At 43.6% G+C, this 24,883-nt stretch overlaps 1 protein-coding gene across 3 annotated transcripts in view; it reads right to left on the bottom strand.

The window, feature by feature from the left end:
* Window positions 1–24,883, bottom strand: part of LOC134945689 (uncharacterized) — an 89,216-nt gene that overhangs the window by 20,484 nt on the left and 43,849 nt on the right. For all 3 annotated transcript variants that reach the window (XM_063935132.1, XM_063935133.1, XM_063935131.1), the window contains 4 exons: window positions 23,949–24,183; window positions 20,789–21,022; window positions 9,202–9,237; window positions 5,073–5,342 (listed from right to left, as the gene is read on the bottom strand). In XM_063935132.1, coding sequence (XP_063791202.1) covers window positions 5,073–5,342; window positions 9,202–9,237; window positions 20,789–21,022; window positions 23,949–24,183 — 775 coding nt within the window. The remainder of the gene's footprint in view (window positions 1–5,072; window positions 5,343–9,201; window positions 9,238–20,788; window positions 21,023–23,948; window positions 24,184–24,883) is intronic.

The raw sequence follows: 24,883 nt of genomic DNA, 5'->3' as shown, positions 1-24,883 counted from the left end.
TACCTAGGAACCCTCCATTTGGAAACCTTCTGGGGAGATAATATATCCTAGAAATGCGATTTGCTGAACTTCAAATTCGCACTTCTCCAGCTTCGCCCCAAGCCGGTGGTCTCTGAGTTTCTGGAGGACTAAGCGTACATGCTTCCGATGTTCCTCCAGGGAATGGGAGAAGATTAGGATGTCATCTAAGTATACAACTAAGAATCTATCCAAATATTCCCTGAGCACATCATTCATGAAATCCTGGAAGACTGCCAGGGCATTACAGAGCCCAAAAGGCATCACCAAATATTCATAATGCCCTGAGTGGGTATTAAAGGCAGTCTTCCATTCATCCCCCTCTCTTATTCGGATAAGATTGTACGCACCGCGCAGGTCAATCTTAGAAAAAATGGTGGCAATACGAAGCTGGTCAAACAAGACCGAAATGAGAGGCAGTGGGTATGAGTTTTTAATCGTGATACGGTTCAATTCCCTGAAGTCGATGCAGGGTCACAACGAACCGTCCTTTTTACCCACGAAGAAGAACCCCGACCCAACTGGAGACTGTGAAGGTCTGATAAATCCCTTAGCCATGTTCTCCTGAATGTACTCTACCATAGCCTGAGTCTCAGGACGTGACAGGGAGTACAACCTGCTCTTGGGAAGCTTAGCATTTGGCAACAAATCAATGGCACAGTCATTACCTCTGCAACTTTTTTGGAGAACACGTCCGCAAAATCTGCATAACACCCTGGCAATCCTGGCAAACTTAGTTGCGAGAGCCTGACTGGAAGGCTCAATCAACTCCAACTAAGAATCTCCCCAGAGACCCAGTCAAATTGAGGATTGTGGGCCCTTAACCAGGGTAACCCCAACACCAATGGGGCAAAAGTACAGACAGTCACATAAAAGGACAATTTTTCAGAGTGTGTGGCTCCAATAAACAAAGAAATCTGGCTAGTGCAAGAGGTAATTTTACCTTGGGATAATGGTTCCCCGTTTAACCCACAAATCTCAATTTCCGATGCCAAGGGTACTAAGGGAAAAGAGTGTTTCAGGGCGAATTGGCGGTCCATAAAAACCCCGTCAGCCCCACTGTCCACAAAGGCCTCAGTCTTGACAGTTTGACCGAGGATCTTCAAGGTCACCGGAATGATAAAAGTCTTCTTTCAGGGCGAATTGGCGGTCCATAAAAACCCTGTCAGCCCCACTGTCCACAAAGGCCTCAGTCTTGACAGTTTGACCGAGGATCTTCAAGGTCACCGGAATGATAAAAGTCTTCTTGGGAAATTCTGACTTCTGGCCTGACAGGATATTTCCCATCACCCTCAGGCCCTGAAGTTTTCCGGCTTTTCTGGGCATGATACTACCACATGACCTTTATTCCCACAGTACAAACACAACCCCTGCTGTCTCCTCCGCGTCTTCTCACGCGAGGAGAGGCGGGTAGCCCCAATCTGCATAGGCTCCTCGGAAAATTCCTCAGAGTCTGAGGTTCCCTTGGAAAGAAAGGAAATCTCAGTCTCCCTTTCAAGCCTACGCTCTCTCAGCCGTCTATCCACCCGGATGGATAACTGCATGAGCTGATCCAAGCTATCAGGCAAGAAATATTGTACCAGTTGGTCTTTTATCTGGTTAGAAAGACCTCTTCGGTACTGGTGTCTCAGGGCTGGGTCATTCCACTGGGTATCATGGGCCAACCTCCGAAACTCCGTACAGTAAACCTCAACTGGCCTTCGCCTTGCTTAAGGATCGAAATCTGAGCCTCTGCTGAGGCCGTCTTGTCAGGGTCATCATACAGCATGCCCAGTGCCGTAAAAAAAACATCAACGCTTTTAAGTGACGGACAGTCAGGCTGCAACCCATATGCCCAGACCTGTAGGTCTCCTTATAGCAAGGAAATCACTATGCCCACCCGCTGAATCTCCGACCCAGAAGACTGAGGCCTAAGCCGGAAGTATAGCTTGCAGCTCTCCTTGAAACAAAAGAACTGCGAGCGATCTCCAGAAAAACGATCCGGGAGATTTACTTTCGGCTCCTTAACCCCTGCAGGTGCTGCTGCTGCGGGAGCTCTGCCAGCAGCCTGGGAGGTGTGCATTTTAATGGACAAATCATTAAATTGTCGAGTCAGGACCTGCACCTGATCGACCACCTGTTGCAACGTATTTTGAGGGGTATGCTCCATATTCCCACAAAATTTCAACAGGAGTATTAGGCTGCTGAATATGTTATGCACACCAGTGCCTGCAGGAAAGTACTGGTGTCAGAACTGTTATGCACTCCAGTGCCTGCAGGAATGTACTGGTGTTTGAACTGTTATGCAAAACAAATGGACTCACAGACAGACTGGGGAATATGACATAACGTACACAGAATTTGATAGGGTAACAAAATACACACAAAGTGAACAGAGAAGCCCAGAGGCTAAGGAACTGGGTATCTCCATTGTATTAGAAATGCTCAGATGGGAAAAGCAAGATGTTGTGTTTTAATATGTAGAGAACCCGAAATGCTGTTGCTAAGGGCAACAGCAAAACCCTAAAGGGTTACCAATGGGTGTGGCAGTAAACTCCTTGGTCAGAGATGGAATGATAGACGCAAGGAGAGTCTCCACAATCCTAATTCTCCCTTGCAGTGCACAGGTTCAGCTTACTGCCACTAAAATGACCCCTGACGCCTAGCACAGTGAGACAGGATTAGACAGGCAAGTCTTAGAATACAGCCGCAAACTTGCTAAGTTCACAGAGTAGTAACAGAACCCCAGCAAGCTAAATGACTGACTCCAGTCTTACTGCTAGGTCTGGATTGGCAGAGTGTAATACCAAATCCCCAGGCCTATTTGCAGTAAGCAACAAACAAATACAAAGCTACACAGTACTGGCTAACTTTCAGGAACTGACTAACCAACAAAGATTCAGCAGCATCTGCTTACCCTGAGAAGAGGCCTTATAAAGCAGGTGCTGTCCACGCCCCACTCAGACCTCACAGACTGTGAGCACAAAAACCAGCACCAGATCCCCTGCCGTGCACAGAGCCTATAACCACTGCACAGCAAAAGACCCGAACCGGAGTATCAGCTGCGCTCAGGTTACTCCGCTAGCACTTGTCTCCCGGTTGCCATGACGACGTGGCAGCACAGGGCAGGAGACCCTAACAGCTGACTACACGATGCACTGGTGGGGCTTTGGCACCGGGTAACGTTACCTTAGACCAGGCTCAGTCGTTTCTGGGTCTTTTGAATTTCACATGGCTCATGATTTCCTTTGGGTGGGTTGTTAGTTGCAAGTTAGAGCGGGCTACTGCATGGGCGCAGAAGTCACATCATTTGATTCGTATTTCATCCGAGCTTGTGATGGACCTCCAGAGTTTGGGTTGAATTTGTGTCTGCATTTAATGGAATATGCATTTGGGTTTTTCCGGGAGAGCCCAATTGTGTTTTCCAATTATTTACTGATGCAACGGGCTCTTTGGGCTTTGGGGCATGTTTCAAAGGTCAGTGGTGTGCTGCCCCTTAGCACAATGAGTGGCATGACAAGGGATCTCCTCCTGCTCGAGTTTCCTGTCATGTTTTTTCTGGAACTCTTTGTGCTTTGTTTGGCCACATTTTTTGAGCTTCCGATATCGTTGGCCTGTCATGTTGGCGAGTGTTGCCCATCTTATCTTGGGTAGGTATTGAGCCATTATAGAGGGGTTAGCTGAAACTTCTTCTTTTTTCTGCGGATCAAATTAAAGGCCTTGGCCGATGGAAGTCTTGTGTAAGAGATACATTAGAATTTGATAAGAGTGTTTGAATCCTTACTTGGGGTTTAGCTACTCGCCACCTTTGGTGGGGGTCCTGAGGAATTTCATTTTACCACCAGTATTTAGCCTAGTCTGCTGCCGGCTGGTGGATGTTTTGAGTTTTGCCTCAGGTCAATTTAGGATTATGCCACCCCACCCCCCTAATCTCTCTCACAGGTGTCATTTTTCACTTCTCTTTCCTGCTTTAGTTGTCATTGTTTTCTATACATTAATTTTACAGGGGCTGAGAGTTTGATGGTTAGGGGTGCGTGGGATGTGTTGCGGTTCCATTTTTATTTAGTTGTTTCAGTTGGATAGAACCTTCATCTTCCTGGTGTCTAATGTGATTCATTTTGGAAGTAACGATTTCACATCTCCAATGTTGTGGGATCTGAGATGCAGCATTCCAGCTGATTTGGAGGCGATTGTGGCTATGCGTCCTTTTGTACAGTTTTATGGCCTGACATAATTCCACAGCCGATCTGAAGAGGTGGTGTGTATACGCGGGCCCCAGAGTTGGCTTGAAGGCGGTTGTTGGTCTGTAGTTTTCTTTCTTCTTCAGTTATTTAGTGAGTAATTATTAAATATAAATTTAGATTAAAATTAAATAAAGCAGACCTTTCTTTCTCCTTATACAAGTCTCTGGGCCGTTATTTCATCATGGTTATGGGTAAGTGTTACCTTAGTCAATGTTTACAGTAACAGGTTTGGTAGACCGCCTTTGATGGCACGTCAGTTGTTTTGGCGCTACCATTGGGAGGTACCGGACCATCCTCTCTACAGCCCTGCCCTGGCACTGAGTGATTCCCATCTCTTTGGCCCATTGAAGAATCACCTGGATGGGATGCGATTCCCAACCAACAGTGAAGTTCAGCGAGCCGTCATGTCCTGGCTTTAAGCGCTTGGCACTGATTAATGTTACTGGATGTGTTTAGTAACGCTAAGATAAAAACACTGGAACAAACCAAGTTGCCATGGAAGGGGAGCAAATACATTCATATTCTGTGCAGAGTATATACTGGCTGTTTTTGCAAGTAGCCCACAGATGTTAGACAGATTTATTCTTACGCTGCAATTTAGATTCCAGTTTGAATACAGCCCACCCGAATCTAACTCTCTCTGCACATGTTACATCGGCCCCACCTGCAGCACACATGGTTTTGCCCACTTGCTTGCTTTTTTGCAACTCTGAATCAGGTTCTTTGATTGATAAGTATAAAGCTCTAGTCTTTTTTCACATACAGTATTTCCTTAGGCAGATTGGTGTTCCAAATACAGTATATACATCTATAAGGATGACATTTACATACCCAGCTGAAGATAAAATCTGTATCCCTCACAGACATACTCTGTATTATCCATCATGGAGATGACGCCCCTGAGCAGGACTGATGATCCAGATATTTTTCCCTGTGGCTCGTTAGTGAGGGCAGACATGAAAGAATTGATGATGGAGGATCCGTCTGATTTTTGAAACCCAAATATCTGTAGCAGGATACGGGTATAACCGTAGCCAAGCTTGTAGGTGTCAATCCTCTGTATCAGGTCACGTCGTAGTATATTTATGTCATGGGGTTCCTCTGAAAGTCACAAAGAAACAATAATTAACATCAAATTTAAAATTTGTCTCATTGTGTAACTTTATAAGTTTAGGGCAGTGGTTCTCAAACTTTTTGGAATCACGGCGCTCTACTGTGTCAGGATTTTTTTCACGGCACCCCTAGGCCAAAAGTTTCTTACTGAGAAATTTAGAAATACAGGTGAAACTCAGAAAATTAGAATATTGTGCAAAAGTTCTTTTATTTCAGTAATTCAACTTAAAAGGTGAAACTAATATATTATATAGACACATTACATGCAAAGTGAGATATTTCAAGCCTTTATTTGTTATCATTTTGATGGTTGTGGCTTACATCGTACAGTTTAAGAAAACCCCAAATTAAATTAAGCAAATTGTGTTTATATGCCATACTTAGGTTTCATTGTGTAGTGAGGGACAAGATTTGCTTTCTGTTTGTCCACAGTCAAGAATACTGCACCGTACTAAGGAGGGGTCCTCCCAGAGGTGCACACTGACCCCCTCCTCTGTTAAAACTCCCCTCTATTCTCTCACATACAGCAGATACATGAAGGAAAGCTCTTCTACATTTGACTATATACTGCATAGGGAAGAGCAGTTACCATACTATCTGTTATGATCCAGACACTCAGGTCAAGGGAGATCTTATGCGATGGGACCTGAGTTTCTGAACGTAATGCTGGGACTGGGAAATGGAATGGGAATAGCCCTGGCACCCTATCTCCGTTGTTTCGCCCGTGCTGTCAGAATACTCTTGCGAGACTATGGTTTCTTGAGCCCATGGCAGCCGCGTTTGAAGGGTGGATTACGTCTGCCCAACTCCGATGCCCCCTCAGGTCTTAATGAGAGACAAAGAGTGAACCAAGACAGGGTGATGACAAGGGGCCCTCTACCTGAACAACAAGGCCAGGGGCTACTAACAAACCTAAAACTAAAGTATGTGTGGATTACCGCCAGGGAAAAGAACAACCAAAATTCCACTTGCCCACTCTCCTACACGGCACCGCCAAGTACCGGAGAGGACTGTGGTAGCGGAAACCTCCGCAAAAGCACCAGAACAAAGAAATAATACTAAAGTGGCTGAGGCCACAACATGCGGCAGGGCTGGAACTCACGGAACCAAAAGAGAGCTTCAAACGACTGCCACAGATGACTTAAGACCAGAAGCACTCCTTAGGATCAGGAAACCAACTCCTAGATTCTGCAATTCTGAGGACAGAAGGGACCGGACACAGCAAACCAGGAACAGAATTTCACCAAACAACAGGCAGCATGCAGGAAGCTATTACCGGCGTCTGTGTGAGGCACTGAGGAGGGATTTAACAGGGAGCCCTCCAATCAGAATGCAGAGCCTAATTACCCTAAATGTCGTGCAGCTGCCGTGCTGCACGACCAGAGAACAAGTGTAATTATTAAATTAAACATCCCTGCAACGGGGAACGAGTTGCGCCTGTGGCGTCCCCGCTGCTAGGGTCCCGGCGGCTCAGCGCGCCCGGCGTCCTAGCGTTGCACCCGATGGCTAGCGCGCACGGCGTCCTATCGTTGCTAGGGCCCTGGCGGCTCGCGTGCACGGCATCCCTAGTTGCTAGGCGCCGGACAGAGAGGAGGCGCCGGACCACGGTGCCTAACACCATCAGCTCTGATTCCATTGTTAGTGTACGGACAAGAGACATATTGATACATTTTATGCTGCCGGAGGAGCCTTTTTAACGCTGTCTCACAGGTTGGGAATAATTAAATTACCAAGCAAGCATTATAAGCAGCTTAAATTGAAGATTGATGCGTACAGTTTGGCTGCCAGATTGAAACATGTGACACATAGTTACATGAACTGTGTCTGTAGTCCAGCAAAGGCCCTGTAATACTTCATTGCTTTATATCTGATGTTACTAAAATAGGGCCAACATTATAGGGCCTAGTTCAGACCTGATTGTATTTTGCACGGCTACGATCAGCCATCCTGACAAGCGAGGGGATGTCCAGCACGGGGCTAGCCCACTCCGCATGTCTGGCCGTCCCTCCGCCGCACGGGTGTGATAGCATTGCATGGCGGTGATGCTAGCTCAACCGGCGAGTAAGTCCCTACCTGCTGCGCTGGTAGGCGACTTTCACGGCGACCCAGGTCGCAGCGGCTGCGTGTGATGTCACGCAGACGGCGCGTCCCACCCACCACACGGTCCAGGCACACTTGCGTTGCCTGGACCATGCCCCCAAAACGGCGGCCTAACGCCGTCTGCCTGCCTCCTCGCGACCAGCAAACACCTCTGCCTGTCAGTCAGGCAGAGGCGATCGCTGGGCTGAGATGCTGATCGCATCTCTGGCATGCACATGCGCACTGCGGCACGTGCGCAGTTCAGACCTGATCGCCCGCTGTGCAAAAACGCACATCAGCGATCAGGTCTGAATTAGCCCCATAGTGCATCCAGAACATCTTATCATATTGACATTGTATGGACATCAGCATTTACTTAAGTAGGAGCTGCATTAAGAGAGATACTGGGGGTGATTCCGAGTTGATCGTAGCCCATTGACATGCAGGGGGACGCCCAGCACAGGGCTATCCCGCCCCGTATGTCAGTGCCGCCCCCCCCCCCCCCCCCCCCCCGCAGAAGTGGAAAAGCATCGCACAGCGGCTGCAGTTTTTCGCAGCCGTGCGATCGGGTCCGGACTGCGCATGCGCTGTGGCCGAAATGCGCAGGCGCATTGCTGCCCAGCGACGGAAAATGCCAGGCAGCAACAGATTTTATGAAGAAAGCGATTGCAGCGGCCTTCGCAAGGTAATTGACAAGCGGAAGGCGTTTCGGGGTGGCAACTGACTGTTTTCAGGGAGTGTCGAGGAAAACGCAGGCATGACCAGGCGTTTTCAGGACGAGTGTCTGACATCAATTCCGGTCTGGACAGGCTGAAGTGATCGCAGCGGCTGATTAATTTCTGAGCTATTCAGAAACTGAACAAAACTTTTTAGCACAGCTCCCCTGCACATGCGATCGCACACTTGCACAGCTAAAATACACTCCCCCATGGGCGGCGACTATCTGATCGCTTGGGCTGCAAAAAGTTGCAGTGTGCTATCAACTCGGAGTGAGGGCCTTTATTGGAAATTCCACTAGAGGACAACTCACAAAGGGCCCCAACTGCGCACTGACGAGACTGGATTTAAACAATTACAAAGTATACCCAGGTATATTTCATTAACTAAGATTTACATTTGTTTTGTAATGAATGCAAGCAAATTTGTATAGGCTAGTAAGGATTCCTTATTTAAATGTTATGGTAATTCAGAAAGTGTTACAAATGTTTGCAGTATATTAGCATTAAACGTATATTGGCCCTCATTCCGAGTTGTTCGCTCGCAAGCTGCTTTTAGCAGCTTTACACACACTAAGCCGCCGCCTACTGGGAGTGAATCTTAGCTTCTTAAACTTGCCAACGAAAGATTCGCTATATTGCGAAAAGACATCTCTGTGCAGTTTCTGAGTAGCTCGAGACTTACTCTGCATCTGCGATCAGTTCAGTGCTTGTCGTTCCTGGTTTGACGTCACAAACACACCCAGCGTTCGCCCAGACATTCCTCCGTTTCTTCAGCCACTACCACGTTTTTCCCAGAAACGGTAGCGTTTTTTCCACACGCCCATAAAACGGCCTGTTTCCTCCCAGAAACACCCACTTCCTGTCAATCACACTACGATCATCAGAACGAAGAAAATACCAGGAGTAAAATTCCTAACTGCATAGCAAATTTACTTGGCGCAGTCGCAGTGCGGAAATTGCGCATGCGCACTAAGCGGAAAATCGCTGCGATGCAAAAAAATTTACAGAGCGAACAACTCGGAATGACCACCATAATTCTGTTACAGTACCTGCTATTTCCTGATATCCGGTGTGAGCTGGTGACCCTGGAAGAGAAGTGGAATTATAGTGAGTATCATAAGGATAACAATTAGATGAAATGTATGTTTCTCCCTATTACAGTCAAGTATTTTTAGGCTTTCCCAAACTTGCCCAGTCTGGTAAATGACCACAGTTTAATAATAATAATAATAATAATAATTTTATTTATATAGCGCTCTTTCTCCAACAGGACTCAAGGCGCTTCACAGACATCAAAAACAATACACATGATACAGAGGATTTGAGTAATACAACAATTGACAAGATACACAGACATAAAAGAAAACCTTAAGCCCACAGAAAGCATAATACAGGATTGGTGTAGGCATTTTGGGTAATAACTTCCAAGGGTTTTGTATTCCACCCTCACAAGGTACCAGGTGCGGCAGCCATCTTGGGCGCTCAGCATAAGATTACCCAGGGTGGAATAGTCTACCCCTAGAAGAGATGACACAAAATGGGGGTGATTTCAGAGTCCTACAGTTAGAGTAGGGTTCCAACAAAACCACAAGGTCCATGTATTTTTCATCCCATCCACAAGTGTACCATATGGGGCAGCCATGTTGGGTGCACTTTGAAGGTTACACTGTGGGAGGTGAGCAATAAAAGGGCCAAGTTCATATATGGGAAAACTGATGCTTATGTAGCAGTATGATGTACCCTGCATGTAGGGCACAATGGCAGGGTGTGCAATCAGTGGAGGTAAACATTACAGGAAAAACACATGGTGGGGTGGAAGCGAGCAATGGAGAGAGAGAAAAAAAACACACAATAGCAGGTAACTAGTGGCAGAGTAGGATTGGGATAACATTTTGATCAGATCTTAGTACTGGTGGGTAGGAGAATGTAGGGGGCATACTCAATACTCAGAAGCAATGGGGATGTCCCTGCTGAGCCTGGTCCTGGTGCTGTGCCCCACAGTTCCCTGTTCATCTTGATGGTTAGGCCCAGGGGCAGGCTTGATGTTCTCATGTTAGAGGTGAGGAGAGGCCACATAAAGTTCCAGAGTTTTGTGGTTGTGATGCAGTCCTTCTGTTATCTTGTAAGTTTGTTTGCCTTCTGTTTTCCTTCGGTGTAACACAGGTATAACACTGTTGTTGTTTTGAGTTGCCACTTTATAACTAGCCACTTCATACACTAGCCACTGCAGCGTCCTAATAGGCCTGGCATCCTATGCTATACTGAGTAAATAAGTCTACAAACATATGTCTTTTCTGATTACAACCCCCTCCCCCACACAGCAACCCTCCACCAAAAGGTGTTAATCAACTACCAAATGTGAGGTTTGTAAACCCCAGTCAATCACTATAAGTTTTTGCACACTACAGATATTAATCCACTTAAAACTATTTTCCAAACATACAATGTAATGTGCAATGTTCTGCAAATAATTACCAAGTAGATCTTTACATAAAATAGTTTGGGTGGAGGCACTATTCATTTAGAATAAATTGCCCAGTGTGGAAAGGTGGTTACAGATGAGCTGCAGGACTGCAGCCCTCCCCCACCCCAGTAAAATCCACCACTGTGGGAGCACTGTCTACACGCTGACAGGCAGTGACTTTCTACTGGAAGTCCTACCTGCCAGTCACCTGCAGGACAGGCAGTCCCATGCCGGTGACTGGATCCAGGCAGCAGCTTTCCTCCTCTCCCGACCGCAAAGGTAAAAGCCACCGCTGCTTACTAATAGTTAATAAATATTTTTGTCGCTTATCTATTAACAAAAAAGAGACGGGAAAAGCGCCACAACAGTGTATTACAAGTGCGGTGTAAGGAGAATGGGTCTCCTAGTTTGTAAAAGTAACAGTACGGCACGGAAACCCTTATAAAAATTCATTAGAGATCATGTCTATGACACTGTAATACTGTTTTAAAAAATCCACTGGAGATGGTGTTTTTGACACTGTTATTTCCTTTGTGGTAATGTCCCCGGTGACGCATGTGAGTCATCTACAAGAGCTGTGTGCGACGCTGTTATACACATAGGAACAAATTCCTGACATAAAGGGAGTTATAGAAAAAAGGAAAGTACAAATAGAAGGCAAACATTGACACAACAGTTAGCAAATTAAGTGTACAAATATCTCAGTATAACGATGTGTTCTCTTACATCTTTGCTCATAGTGTGGCATTCAAGCCTTCCGGTCATGGCATAATATGGCATCCCAGTTGCAGCATTTCATGGTGTATGGTACGCCACAAGCGAAACCATGGCATGCAATACAAAGTTTCTAGGGTGTCGAATGCTCCACAGACGAAAACCGCAGTTCTTAAAACAATTTTGTGTCCGCTGGCCAATCACATTCAGGCAGTGCAAACAGTCACTCGTCTCGGCACCTCCTCCCAAGCTTCATTTGCACAGTACTGTGTGATATAGTACCGAGCTGCATTGAACTCTACTGTATACAACTATTGACCTTGTAGACTAAGCAATACTCAATTCAGGTACTCTGCTCAACTTTACTGTACTCTATGATACCAGAGCCAGATTAAGGCTATGGGGGGGCCCGGGGCACTTCAGACCGTCAGGCCCCTAATAAAGAGGCAGGCCAATGAATCATATGAATTATATACTGCCATCTTTGACTGGTGTATATATATATCTACATACATATACACAGATATATACATCCAAAACGATGTATCAGATGGCGCTAATAATCACTTATTTATTCAACCAGCCAAACAATTGACCACATCAATAAATAAATAATATCAATTTATTAAAAGCATATAATGCAAAAAGAAATAACCCTTTCATAGATACATAGCATTGATGAATGTTAGATGAAATAATGAAGGGTATATATTTTCTCTTCCACTCTGATGCGTTTCGTCCTTAACTGACTTCTTCAGAGGGGTGATCAATACAGCAAGTGCACTTTGGGAGAGCACACAGGAGCACACAGGAATCTGTGGTCCTTATGTGGATATACGTGAATTTATATATGAGTTTCTCCCTGAGGTGGGCTATTTTTCAGATATTAACTAATTGACCCTTACGAACTAAGACAGAAGTCTTTCAAACTTTTAAAATTGTTATACAAACCTATACTGACTAATGGTCTAAGGATCTGAAGATTCATTTTGGAGTATATGTGTGTGGGTTTTCTGTTTGGTATATATATATATATAGCAAAAAGAGGAGAAGAACAAGCGCCTATGGTGCAATAAGTTTTTATATGTGTTGGATGACACTGTAGCGAAATATATATGCGTACCAGATAATTTCTTTAAACCACGTCAAAATAGATAGAAGTCAGTCAGAATATTTCTTGCTGGCAACACCATCTAAGAATCAAAGAAGACGAAATCGCCACATGGCGTAGTATTTCAGGGTAAACGGCAATCTCCCCCAAAAACTTATATATGCGTACCAGATAATTTCTTTAAACCACGTCAAATAAATAGATGTCAGTCAGAATATTTCTTGCTGGCAACACCATCTAAGAATCAAAGACGACGAAATCGCCACATGGCGTAGTATTTCAGGGTAAACGACAATCCCCCCAAAAAACTTATTAGGCGTACCAGATTTAGATGTATAATCAGCATAAACATCTAGTGATCGTGTGTCCAGAAGTCTCCCATTCAATCCAGTACACAAAGTAGTTGTAAAACCAGTCGGAAGACTCCCAACATGGCCCTCTCCAGGTGGGACACAATGCTCTGCTCCTGGACCTTTCTCTTAATTTGTGATTAAGGAGCAGAGCATTGTGTCCCACCTGGAGAGGGCCATGTTGGGAGTCTTCCGACTGGTTTTACAACTACTTTGTGTACTGGATTGAATGGGAGACTTCTGGACACACGATCACTAGATGTTTATGCTGATTATACATCTAAATCTGGTACGCCTAATAAGTTTTTTGGGGGGATTGTCGTTTACCCTGAAATACTACGCCATGTGGCGATTTCGTCTTCTTTGATTCCTAGATGGTGTTGCCAGCAAGAAATATTCTGACTGACATCTATTTATTTGACGTGGTTTAAAGAAATTATCTGGTACGCATATATAAGTTTTTGGGGGAGATTGCCGTTTACCCTGAAATACTACGCCATGTGGCGATTTTGTCTTCTTTGATTCTTAGATGGTGTTGCCAGCAAGAAATATTCTGACTGACTTCTATCTATTTTGACGTGGTTTAAAGAAATTATCTGGTACGCATATATATTTCGCTACAGTGTCATCCAACACATATAAAAACGTATTGCACCATAGGCGCTTGTTCTTCTCCTCTTTTTGCTACAGAACCCATGCCATATACCTTTGGTATACTGAGGAACTGAGCTGCCGCCCTGAAGAGTGGAGGGTGCCTATTAAGACTTATTTAAGCTTGTAAGACTGTGTTATTAGCCATTTGAGGATATTGTATCAGCAACTTTACCTACACGGAAAAGGATTCCACTTTACGGTCGATCCCTGAAGAAGCGCACTAGTCTATACATTTTCTTCTATATATATATATATATATATATATATATATATATACACAAACACATATATATATATATATATATATATATATATATACCAGGCGTTAGGTCCACACTCACGTCTATAGATTTTCTGCTGGGGTGCCGTCCAAAACTGGAGATCTATTTGGAATCACCAGTATAATACAGAAGCAAAAAGATGGGAGCACTCACCAGTCTTCATTAAGGCAGAGGTTTATTTAGAAATTCATACCAGACAGAGTATCGACGTTTCGGTCCTCACTTGGACCAAGTGAGGACCGAAACGTCGATACTCTGTCTGGTATGAATTTCTAAATAAACCTCTGCCTTAATGAAGACTGGTGAGTGCTCCCATCTTTTTGCTTCTATATATATATATATATATATATATATATATGCCTAACATTCTTATTTCATTAAGGGCCAACCTTACTTTATGCTCTCTGGCTGGCTAGCAGACAGGGAGCTATCACCACGGACACAGCGGGAGAGCTCCAACTAGCAGCACACATCCTCCGCGCGCCGGGCGGCTCCACGCGCTGACGCTGCTGCCAGGGATCCTTTCTCCTCCCTCCACACAGGCTGCTGCTGCTTCAAATGTTATTGGACAGCTGAGCCGTCGCTCAGCTGCCTTATACGGATTTACAGCTTCGGCGCTGTACTGCCAGTGTGCAGTGAGGAGCTGGACACGGGAGTGGAGCAGTGCACAGCAGATCGGATCTATAAGAGATCCGATCTGTGCCACTGTGTCGGGGGGCCCTTTTAAACAGGGGGGCCCAGGGTTACTTACCCCCGAGGCACCCCCCTTAATCCGGCTCTGTATGATACTCTATACAGTACTGCTCTGTACTATCCCCCTCCATTCCTTTCTACAGTGTGGTATGTCACCCACTTGCATTAGACCCTAAACCGCTATTCACAATGCATTGTACACAATAAGTAGTGTAAAGACGCATGCTTAAACCTGACATACTCAACAGGTGTCATTGTAGCCATGGCTGGCTTACGTGGCCAAGTGGCTAAGGTGAGCGCCTTATGTAGCCACCTCCTGGGGTTTGAGGCCCAGAAAAGGAGGATGTTGTTTTGAAAATCATGATTTACTATATTTATTTATTTATTTTTAATATTCAACACAAGATTACAATAGGACAGATACCGTCACTACTTATTGTGTTCCAGTGTTGTAATAGTTTTGTGTCTCTGAGCACATAACTGCGGGGGTGACATTAAGACACACACTAAGCTACCAGTTAAAACACATCAAATTATGTCCACTATTGTCTGTGTACTGTGTAGAACTGACTGCATTGTCCAGCACTCCCCCCTAATCCCCACCCTTACCCAAACATCACTTTAAAAAAAATAAAAAGTAAGCATCCATGAAAGGTTGAATCAAGACAAAATATATATTAAGAACTATTCTCCAAACTTTATTCCTGAATAAAATTGATATATATTCTTAAATAATCACTTATTTTGTGGATCATAAAGACATTCTATACTCTAGACTGTATAAACAAGGTGGAGGCTGAGGTACATCTGGGTTGCATGTGTGGCCCATTTCCTTTCCTCTGGATGGGATTTATGTTTTCCTGTTGGGTGTGATGCCAGGTAAGTTTAGTTTCATACAACAGTGGGGAATGTAATAGGGTGTGAGAATCAAAAAGGGAGAGATTTTGGGAGATTTCTCCTGTTTTATTTATAGTGGCAGTCATTTATATGGGAAAACCAGGTTGATTGTGCTATGTAAATGATTGCCACTTAAAAAAAAAATACCCTGAAGAAATCCTCTTGGGGACTCAACAACATGTTGGAAATGACCATTGTCTATTCTGTAAAACTCCCCCACAACAGAACCACCTAAGTTCATTTGAGTAAGTGAGTTAGGTTTTCTGTATTTTTATTTCTTTTCATTTATTTGAGATTGTACCATAATTTGTGTGTGTTTTTAAAATATTCTTAATAATTTTATAACACCTTTTTGTAACTAAAGCTCTGAAGTATTCTTGGAATTAAAAGTCAACATTCTAGTTTTGATTTTCTGTGTTTCTTATGAACCAAAGCCCCGTGTGGCATGTAACCGATGTCTCAAAATATTAATAATTGTGTATGAAGGTAAGGGCTGAAGTTTGCCTTCAAATATAATACTGTTCCTTCGGCTGGTGGCAGTGTACCGTGTTTGATTAATCCCGTGTGTCAAAAGTGACCCCCACGTTGCACGTGGCAATTCTCAATTTGATGTATTTGTGGAATTGACCGGCAGAGTCCTTAGGCTGGCAGCGTCGTTTGTTTGCGATTGTACCATAATCTGTGTGTGTTTTTAAAATAATAATCTTTGTAACACCTTTTTGTAACTAATGCTCTGAAGTCTTCTTGGAATTAAAATTCTAAATTCTAGTTCTGATTTTCTGTGTTTCTTATGAACCAAAGTTCCGTGTGACATGTTACTGATTCCTCGAAATAATAATTGTGTATGAAGGTAAGGGACAAAGGGTCATGAGGATTATAGTTGAAAAGATATTTACATACGCTTAAATGTATAAATGATTTTGATTTATGGAATCATATTTATTAATTATGTTAATATTGAATATTTCATATATGATTATTAATATATGGATATATGTTAATTAATATGCGTTTAGCATATATATCTGCAAATATATTATGTCTGGCTTACAAACTAAGGGGTCATTCCGAGTTGATCGCTCACTGCTGATTTTCGCAGCGCAGTGATCAGGTGAAAACTGGCATTTCTGTGCATGCGTATGCCCCGCAATGCGCACGTGCGACGTACGGGTACAAAGCTCTTTGTGGTTGTGCTCAGGTTATAGCAAAGTTTTCCTTCGCACTGGCATCTGCAAGAAAATTGACAGGAAGGGGGTGTTACTGGGTGTCAAATGACCATTTTCAGGTAGTGTTTGCAAAAACGCAGGCGTGTCTGAAAAAACACAGGCATGGCTGGGCGTTTGCTGGGCGAGTGTATGACGTCAAATCCGGAAACGAATATGCTGAAGTGATCGCAAGCGCTGAGTAGGTTCAGAGCTACTCTGAAACTGCACAAACTGTTTTTGCAGAGCTCGGCTGCACATGCGTTCGCACTTCTGCTATACTAAAATACATTCCCTCGTGGGTGGCGGCATAGCGTTTGCACGGCTGCTAAAAGTAGCTAGCAAGCGATCAACTCGGAATGCCCCCATATTTCCCCCCAACATCTCTCATCCATAAAGGGAGTCTATAAACGATTATTTGCATCATCTGAACGTTGTATGTTTATCAAGCCTTTGAACAGACTATATGGCTCATTAAAGGACTCTGGAGCAAGTTCAATTTAGAATCGGCTTTTCAGTTTTGCCTTTGCATCCTGATTCCAATAAATAAATGGGATTTCGGGTTGACTACATTTTTACATAGAGAGATGTTCACCAATGGGCTGTTCGGTCTTGCATGCCTTTTTACAGTGGTGAATGTAGGCAGGCATGGGTTATTCTGGTATCGTCCACTACTTGGATGATTTTTTTCTGGAAGGTCCAGCTGATAGTTGTGTCTGTAATGAGGTCCAATTCATTGCTTTTTTTTTAGTGATGGGTGTGGCAATTGTGAAGGTTTAGACAGAGCAGCCATTTAGGTATAACTGTTGACTGGAAGAATGTTGCCATGACAAGGTTTTCTGGTTGTGTTAATAACTGGAATCCTTTGTAGAGGTGAAGAACGTTTTGATGATGTAGGTGCTGCAGTCCGTACTAGGACTTCTCAGTTTTACTTGTCACGTCATTCCTAGAAGTTAGGTTTTTTGCAGATGAGTTGGACCATTCAACGCCAGGTATTAGGAGGGCGCATCACATGATGTATATTTCTAATGACGAACTATTATTTGTGCATATGGATTCCCTTATTGAGGAGTTATAACAGAGTTTAAATTTGGTTGCCCAGTCGTGTTGGTAATTGGGAATTACTGTTGTTTAAGGAACGCATCAAGAGCCTTCAGTTCTGGGGATATTTTTAAGGCTAGGCTTTGACATGTTTCTTGGTGGGAGGAAGATTTGACTGGCAACATGCTGCTTTGGGAATTGTTTACAGTTGTGAACGTGTCGAGCTATGCTGTGAAAGACTTAGGGATTTGTGTATCATTTTCTGGTGAGACAACCTGGCCACCTTGCAGGCCATTAATTACAAGAAAATGGGTTCTTCTCCCACTCTCCAGTTGATTTTTATTTGTCTACATAAGAGTATTTCCCTGAAAGTCATTTTCCTGGGGTTAAAAGTTAAATTGTGGTCACTTTATCATGGTTGCAATGACCTAGGTTAAGTATACTATCTTCATTTGCCAGTGTGCAAAGTTTATATTGTCCTGATTATATCTGACAGATCATCAGGGCAGCCTAGCGGGGCTCATGCTGAAATCATTGGCTAAGCATACACTGAAGACCTGATCAGCAGCTTGGAGTGACTGGCAGGGTTTCCTTGTGTCTGGTAGCTCAGGAGGTAAGATGTTTCAGGAATCTCTGTTGGATTTCATATGGAATTGGCATGATCATTGCCATTCTAAAGCAGCCATATTGCTTGCTTTGGCTGTTACTGTTTATTTTTGTAAGATTAATGGTTTGGTCGATCCAACCAAATATTTTGTCCTTGTTAAAATATTGGAGTAGGCTAATAAGCAGACTGGAACAGGTGATGCGTGGAAGCCCGATGACCTTGGTCTCCTGAAGGACGTCATTATAGTGATTTGTGGTATCTGACAAGATTGAAGCATCACTTTTTAAGGTGAGATTGACGCCGACATTTTCAAAAATAGGTAGATCTATGCCATATTCATAAATAAATATAGGCTGAATGGGAGGTCCATTCCTGACTTTAGAATATTTAATTATAGGTTTCCCCAGGAAGACTTTTCTGCTGTATTTTGTGTGAAACGCATATAGTCATCTCTTTGTTGAGTGGGCCCCTGTTACTTGATAGAAATGATATTCTATGAATATGAATGTAGTACTGTATGCATTGAAACAGCCTACTGTACTGTCTCTGGGAGGCAGAGGTGAGTTTTGGGTCTCCCAATTGGGTGGTTATCCATCTGGGATGAAATTACTTGGGGATGTGTAAAGTTATTGAGTTGATCAATGCCTCACGGCTGATGTGCTCATTCTCTCTTCTCATTGGGCATGGTTAGGCTGGTATGGTCAGAGATTCTCCTACATCTGTTCTGGAGGGGACCGCAATGGGAGCAACGTTGGATAGAGTTAGATATAAAGTCAATGCAGCTGTTTCACATTTGGTCCTTGGTCTGGTGGGTTGGGTTATTAAGCACCCACAGATAAGATTCAGAAGTAGATATGTATAATGGTGATGGTTTTTATTCAGCTGGAAAGGGTTTGGAGTTGTTTCTTGAGTTTTTTTCTTTTTATGAGGTCACACTAGGGTGGGGAGTCATGGTTCCACAAACCTGGCTTTGACAGAAGAGAGTACGCATCAGTGGAATTTTGTGATGCAAGAGTAAATAGGGGGAACTTCCCCTTTGATAAAGTGTGTCTTCATCTGAGGGTGGAGCCATTGCGACAGTATGCCAATTGAGGGGAAGTGGTAATGCCCAATCCATTTTGCAAAGGGGTGGATGCTGCCCCAATTTATTTAAAGATCTTATCTGGCTGTGGCCAAGGTTTAACTCCTTATATTCTGTATACCACCCTTCATATTTCAATTACATTTGTCATAACTGTGACTTGACTAACTTGTGTTCCCAACTTTGATATAGAGTTTGGAGCAGGAGTAGAAGCCATGTGGTAATAACTGGATGGTCTGATAAAGTTCCTACGCATGTACAGACAGGATACAGATAACAGGAAGATGCACATCTGGCATGAGTGTACACACTAGAAGACTAACGGGCTGGGACCAGAATTACTGGACGCTGCTAAAGCTTTCTTAGATTTGAGAGTTCTAGCAGAATGCTGGGGAGCTCAGACTTCGCCACACATGCAAAGCATAGGGAAAAGATGTTCTGGTGCTCTGTCAGTGTATGAATTGAGCCTTTTATTACCCTCGCTGGTTGCTGATTGGGCAGAGCAGTAGGAAGTACAATGTAACTGGTGGGGCAGCGATCAGCTGACTTAACATAATATGGCGGCGCCCATTGACTCGAGCCAGCAGGAACTTCTCTACATGGAACACCGGGGCCCCCCCACATGGACAGACCACAGGAGGCTGCGTACGCCCATAAACCAGGAAACTGTAGCAGAGAGCACCTGCGAAGGGGTGAGAAACGAAGGATGGCCATCAGCGTGCCTAGCATCAATGGTCACCATCAATGGAGAAACAGCATGTTCCCATTGATGCTTGCATACTATGCAATAGATGACCATCGATGGTTACACAACCCGGTGGTCAACCCCTTTATTTTTACTGACTGGCACAAGTGGAAATCAGAAGCTGTGGGCAGGGCTTCATCTGAGTCAGGGGGCGGAGCTATGTTCTGTGTATATGCACTCTGTAGGGGGATAGGAGAAGAACAATTGAGTGGTTATATACCATTTATGGTGGGAAAACCATCTGGTTCTCCCCTATCTATGGCAAAACTATTCAACATTGACAATAAAAAATGGATGATTTTGAATCATCGATGGTCTATGACCATCCCTAGAAGGAACAGCCGACTGCAGGCCCCTGGGAATCGGCGCTGAAAGCGACGCACTGGTAAGTGCTGGGGTCTGATTCTGAGGTCTCTACGCTGCTGTCTGGCAACAATATTCAATAAATTAGTATTGATGCAATAATAAAACCACTGGGTCATTTATAAGCTGATGCTGCAGAGGAAGAAGCACACCCCGGAACTATAATTAGATAGTATGAATGGTGTAATGGTTAGCATTACTGTCTTACAGCTCTGAGGTCATGGGTTCAATTCCCATCATGGCCCCTAACTGTGTGGAGTTTGTATATTCTCCCCGTTTCTCTGTGCTCTCCAGTTTCTTCCCACAATCCAAAAATATACTAGTTGGTGAAAAATTAACCCTAGTGTGAATGTGTGTGCGTATACAGACTAGATGGGCCAAGTGGTTCTTATCTGCTGTCACATTCCATGTTTCTATAATGTGGTGACCTTACCTCTTGGCTTTATGAAATTCAGAATTTTGTCCAACTTTTCTGTAACTTCTCTCTTATTCACCTCCCGATGGGATTTAATATAATCAATGCATTCAGGCGTTTTCTCCTCCTCACTGAAGAGGAACAGAGCACGGGACCTTCTCCCAATACTGGGCTGATTTTCCTGGATCTTGGTCTTCATGGCATCACTACTGTCCGTCAAATCATCAATCACCACAATCACATTCTTCTGACCTGTACAACAACCGGCACAGAAAGAGTTAATGTTACCATATTTACTTCCCAAAGAAATATAAAATCACAGAATAAAGATAATTAAGTACCGTGATATGTTGTGTATTCAATCAGAACATGCAGGAGATCGGCAGCACTACAGTATGTCGGCACCATGTTACTGACAAAGTTAGAATGCAGCTTAAAGCATTTTTAGCTGTGTCGGCACTGTGATATAACAGGTTTAGCGACATGTTTCAGGTTATACTGCCAACACCCGATAACTTTGTCGGCATACTGTATTTTTCGGAAGTACAGTAGAAGGGCCGTACAGTATGGCGCAAATCACTCAGCCATGTATATAAATTGAGGTTAGAGGATGAGCAGTTATCAAATATAACCACGTACGCAGATGATTTATCTCACAATGGGATGTGCTGTATGTACTAAGCCTTGGAGTGGGATAAAGTGGATGGAGGCAAAGTACCAGCCAATCAGCTCTTATCTGTCATGGTACGGGACATGAAAATTGACAGTTTGAAAACTACGGTAGAAAGAGGCAATCGGTAATGATCTATAGCACTGACCAATGAGCTAGTAAGAAACAAACATGCTTAAATGTGAGTAAAAAATAAAAGTGTGGAGTTGTTAGTTTGTCGCTCAATATAAAAACACAATGAGATACAGGAGTAATGTAATGTAATATAATGACATATCGCACTTAGGGGTCTATTCAATTACTGTCGGATTTTTTAAAAAGTGGGAAAAACGTAACTTTCCAATTTTTTGGTCGAATTTGTGTTCGACCTATTCAATCATGGTGCCGTTTTTCCAACTTTTTAAAAAATCTGACTTGTTGGAAAACACATCGATCAGCGGATTTGCTGCGGATTTTTGGCTAGTTTTCGACAATGTCAATCCGACTTTAATAAAAGTCAGATCGCCACTGTCGAAAACGGGCACAAATTGAATACTGAACTGTCAGATTCTCTCCGTCGTAGAGGATCCGACAAGCATCGAATACACCCCATAGGGGTTATCTGTTTGAATTGAATAATTAAACTGAACCGCTTGTAATAGGTGTTGTACCAAGGTATGAACTAGAGATGTGAGACAACGCCATGTTTCGGTTTTGGTTTGAAATAGTTTTCTTTTTGGATTTGTTTTTTTGGTTTGGTTTTGGCTCTGAATTTCTTTCAAAATCAATAAAAATAGCTAAAATCATGTAATTTGGACATATTTTTGTTCCTATTGTATTATTAACATAAATTATATTCATTTCCAGTCACTATCCTGGGTGAAGTGGGCCCTGAAAGCACAAAGGAGGTACTTGCATGCAATCCAAAACCTCAGATTTGGCATTTAAATGTGAGTTGTCAGGAAAACCCGACTCTTGTGCACTCCTCGAATCTCCAAAATTGACCCAAGTCGGGACTTGGTTCTACCTGAATCCCAAAAGTTTCGGTGGGTTCAGTTTTCAACAAAACCAAACTGCATATCTCTAGTATGAACCACTTATAAAAAACTGAAGGATGGCGGGTAACATAACATGGCAACATTAGAGTGAGAATGGGGAATTTATGAGTCTTAGAAGATCAGGATGATCCATGGACATAAAAATAACTTTTGGGGACCCGTACAAACATTTTGAATATGGCCCAAATGATTCTAAGAAGACAATTTTCTCCATATCAATTGTACATTTTATGCCCCATAGGAGTGCCCTTGTTCACATTATCCTAAAAATTACTACTAGTTCACATTATACAACACATTGACCCAGTTCATATGATGCCACACTGCACTCCCTGTTCACATTATGCCACACATTGCCCTCAGTTCACATTATGCCACCCTGTGCCCCCAGTTCACATTATGCCACACAGTGCCCCCAGTTTCCATTATGCCACACAGTGCTCACAGTTCACATTATGCCACATAGTGCTCCCAGTTCACATTATGCCACACAGTGCCCCAGTTCACATTATGCCACACAGTGCCCCAGTTCACATTATGCCACCCTGTGCCCCCAGTTCACATTATGCCACACAGTGCCCCCAGTTCCCATTATGCCACACAGTGCTCCCAGTTCACATTATGCCACTCAGTGCCCCCCTGATCACATTGTGTTCCACAGTTCCCCAGTTCACATTATGCTACACAGTGCTCCCAGTTCACATTAAGCCACATAGTGCTCCCAGTTCACATTATGCCACACAGTGCCCCAGTTCACATTATGCCACCCTGTGCCCCCAGTTCACATTATGCCACACAGTGCCCCCAGTTCACATTATGCCACCCTGTGCCCCCAGTTCACATTATGCCACACAGTGCTCCCAGTTCACATTATGCCACTCAGTGCCCCCAGATCACATTGTGTCCCACAGTTCCCCAGTTCACATTATGCTACACAGTGCTCACAGTTCACAATCACATTATGCCACATAGTGCTCCCAGTTCACATTATGCCACACAATGTCCCCAGTTCTGTTGGCTACAGTTAAGATTTACACAGCTTAGTACATTGGCCCAGACTGCAATCACCATTGAGAATTGCTATGCAGACTGCAGTTGCCAGTGTTAGAATGCCTAATGCAGGGGAACGCTGTGCTATTTCTATGCTTTTCTTATTTAGACACAATAATTATGTCATGCAGAATCTGCTGTTCCCATATGTTTTCCTGAAGGCATCGTTCCTATACTGTATGTCTCATTGTACAGTAAGATTCCCCAATGCATTCTCACGCCATTGGGCAGATGTATTAAGCCTGGAATAGTGATAAACCAGTGATATGTGCAGTGATAATGCATCAGCAAATCAGCTCCAATATGTAAATTTACAGTTAGGAGCTGATTGGCTACTGCGTTATTATCATCTTGCACTTATCACTAGTTTATCACTTCTCCAGGCTTAATACATCTACCCATGTTACTGTTTGTCTCTTACCAAGTTCAGACGATAAATGTTTCAGCTCTTCGTCATACAGAGAATCAGTCACATCGGTAACGTTGATCCTCCCTCTGTTCTTGGTGTGATACAGGATCCCAAATGTGCACTGAGACACGTCCTCTCTGAACCGCAAGTAACCGTTGTTGGAGATATAACACGGGCGGGTGTTATGGAGCAATGACCGCAGCCAGGAGTAGTCACGATCATCTGATCTGGAGAAGATCCCAATGGCCTGTTTATCCCGCGTGACCGGATCCAAGGAGAAAGTAATCCAAAATTGACATTAATATTTTAAAATATAACGTGTTTTTTTATAATTTATGCAGAATTAAATATAGATGACGTTTATATTTAATCAAAGTGTAAAATAATGCATTTAGGGAAGACTCATGTTCTGCAGCCTGCAGCTTATCACACCCTCACTTCAACTGAGGATGCGCAATATTTCTATAATACGAGAAGTGTGCCAAAGAGCTCAGGGAGTTTATTATAATTGCACTGTTATTATAATGTCTTCTAGGCGGAATCAGTATTTGGGTTATGCAGGATTACTGTGGTTTGGCAATGATGTGCTATATACAGAAATTATCTCTGAGCATTTCACTGTAAAGGGGCCTACACACTTGGCGATAACGATGACCGATATGAACGATATCGTTCAGAAATGAACGATAAATCGTTCATATCGGTCAGTGTGTGTATGCATCAACGATGAACAATGCGCGGTCCCGCCGTTGTTCATCGTTGATCTATCCTCGTTTATACATGCAAATCAATTTGGCGATATAGATTTAGATGTACTGTCATATCGTCCAAATCGGTCATCAACATCATCCAGTGTGTAGGCAAAAATTGTTGGTGAAAAAAATCAACCAACGATAACATCGTTGGTTGTTAAGAACGCTAAAATCGCCCAGTGTGTAGGGCCCTAA

This window comes from Pseudophryne corroboree, chromosome 7 (assembly GCF_028390025.1).
Source record: "Pseudophryne corroboree isolate aPseCor3 chromosome 7, aPseCor3.hap2, whole genome shotgun sequence".
In the NCBI taxonomy this organism is placed as follows: Eukaryota; Metazoa; Chordata; class Amphibia; order Anura; family Myobatrachidae; genus Pseudophryne; species Pseudophryne corroboree.
This window is presented reverse-complemented; position numbering and strand designations above follow the sequence as displayed.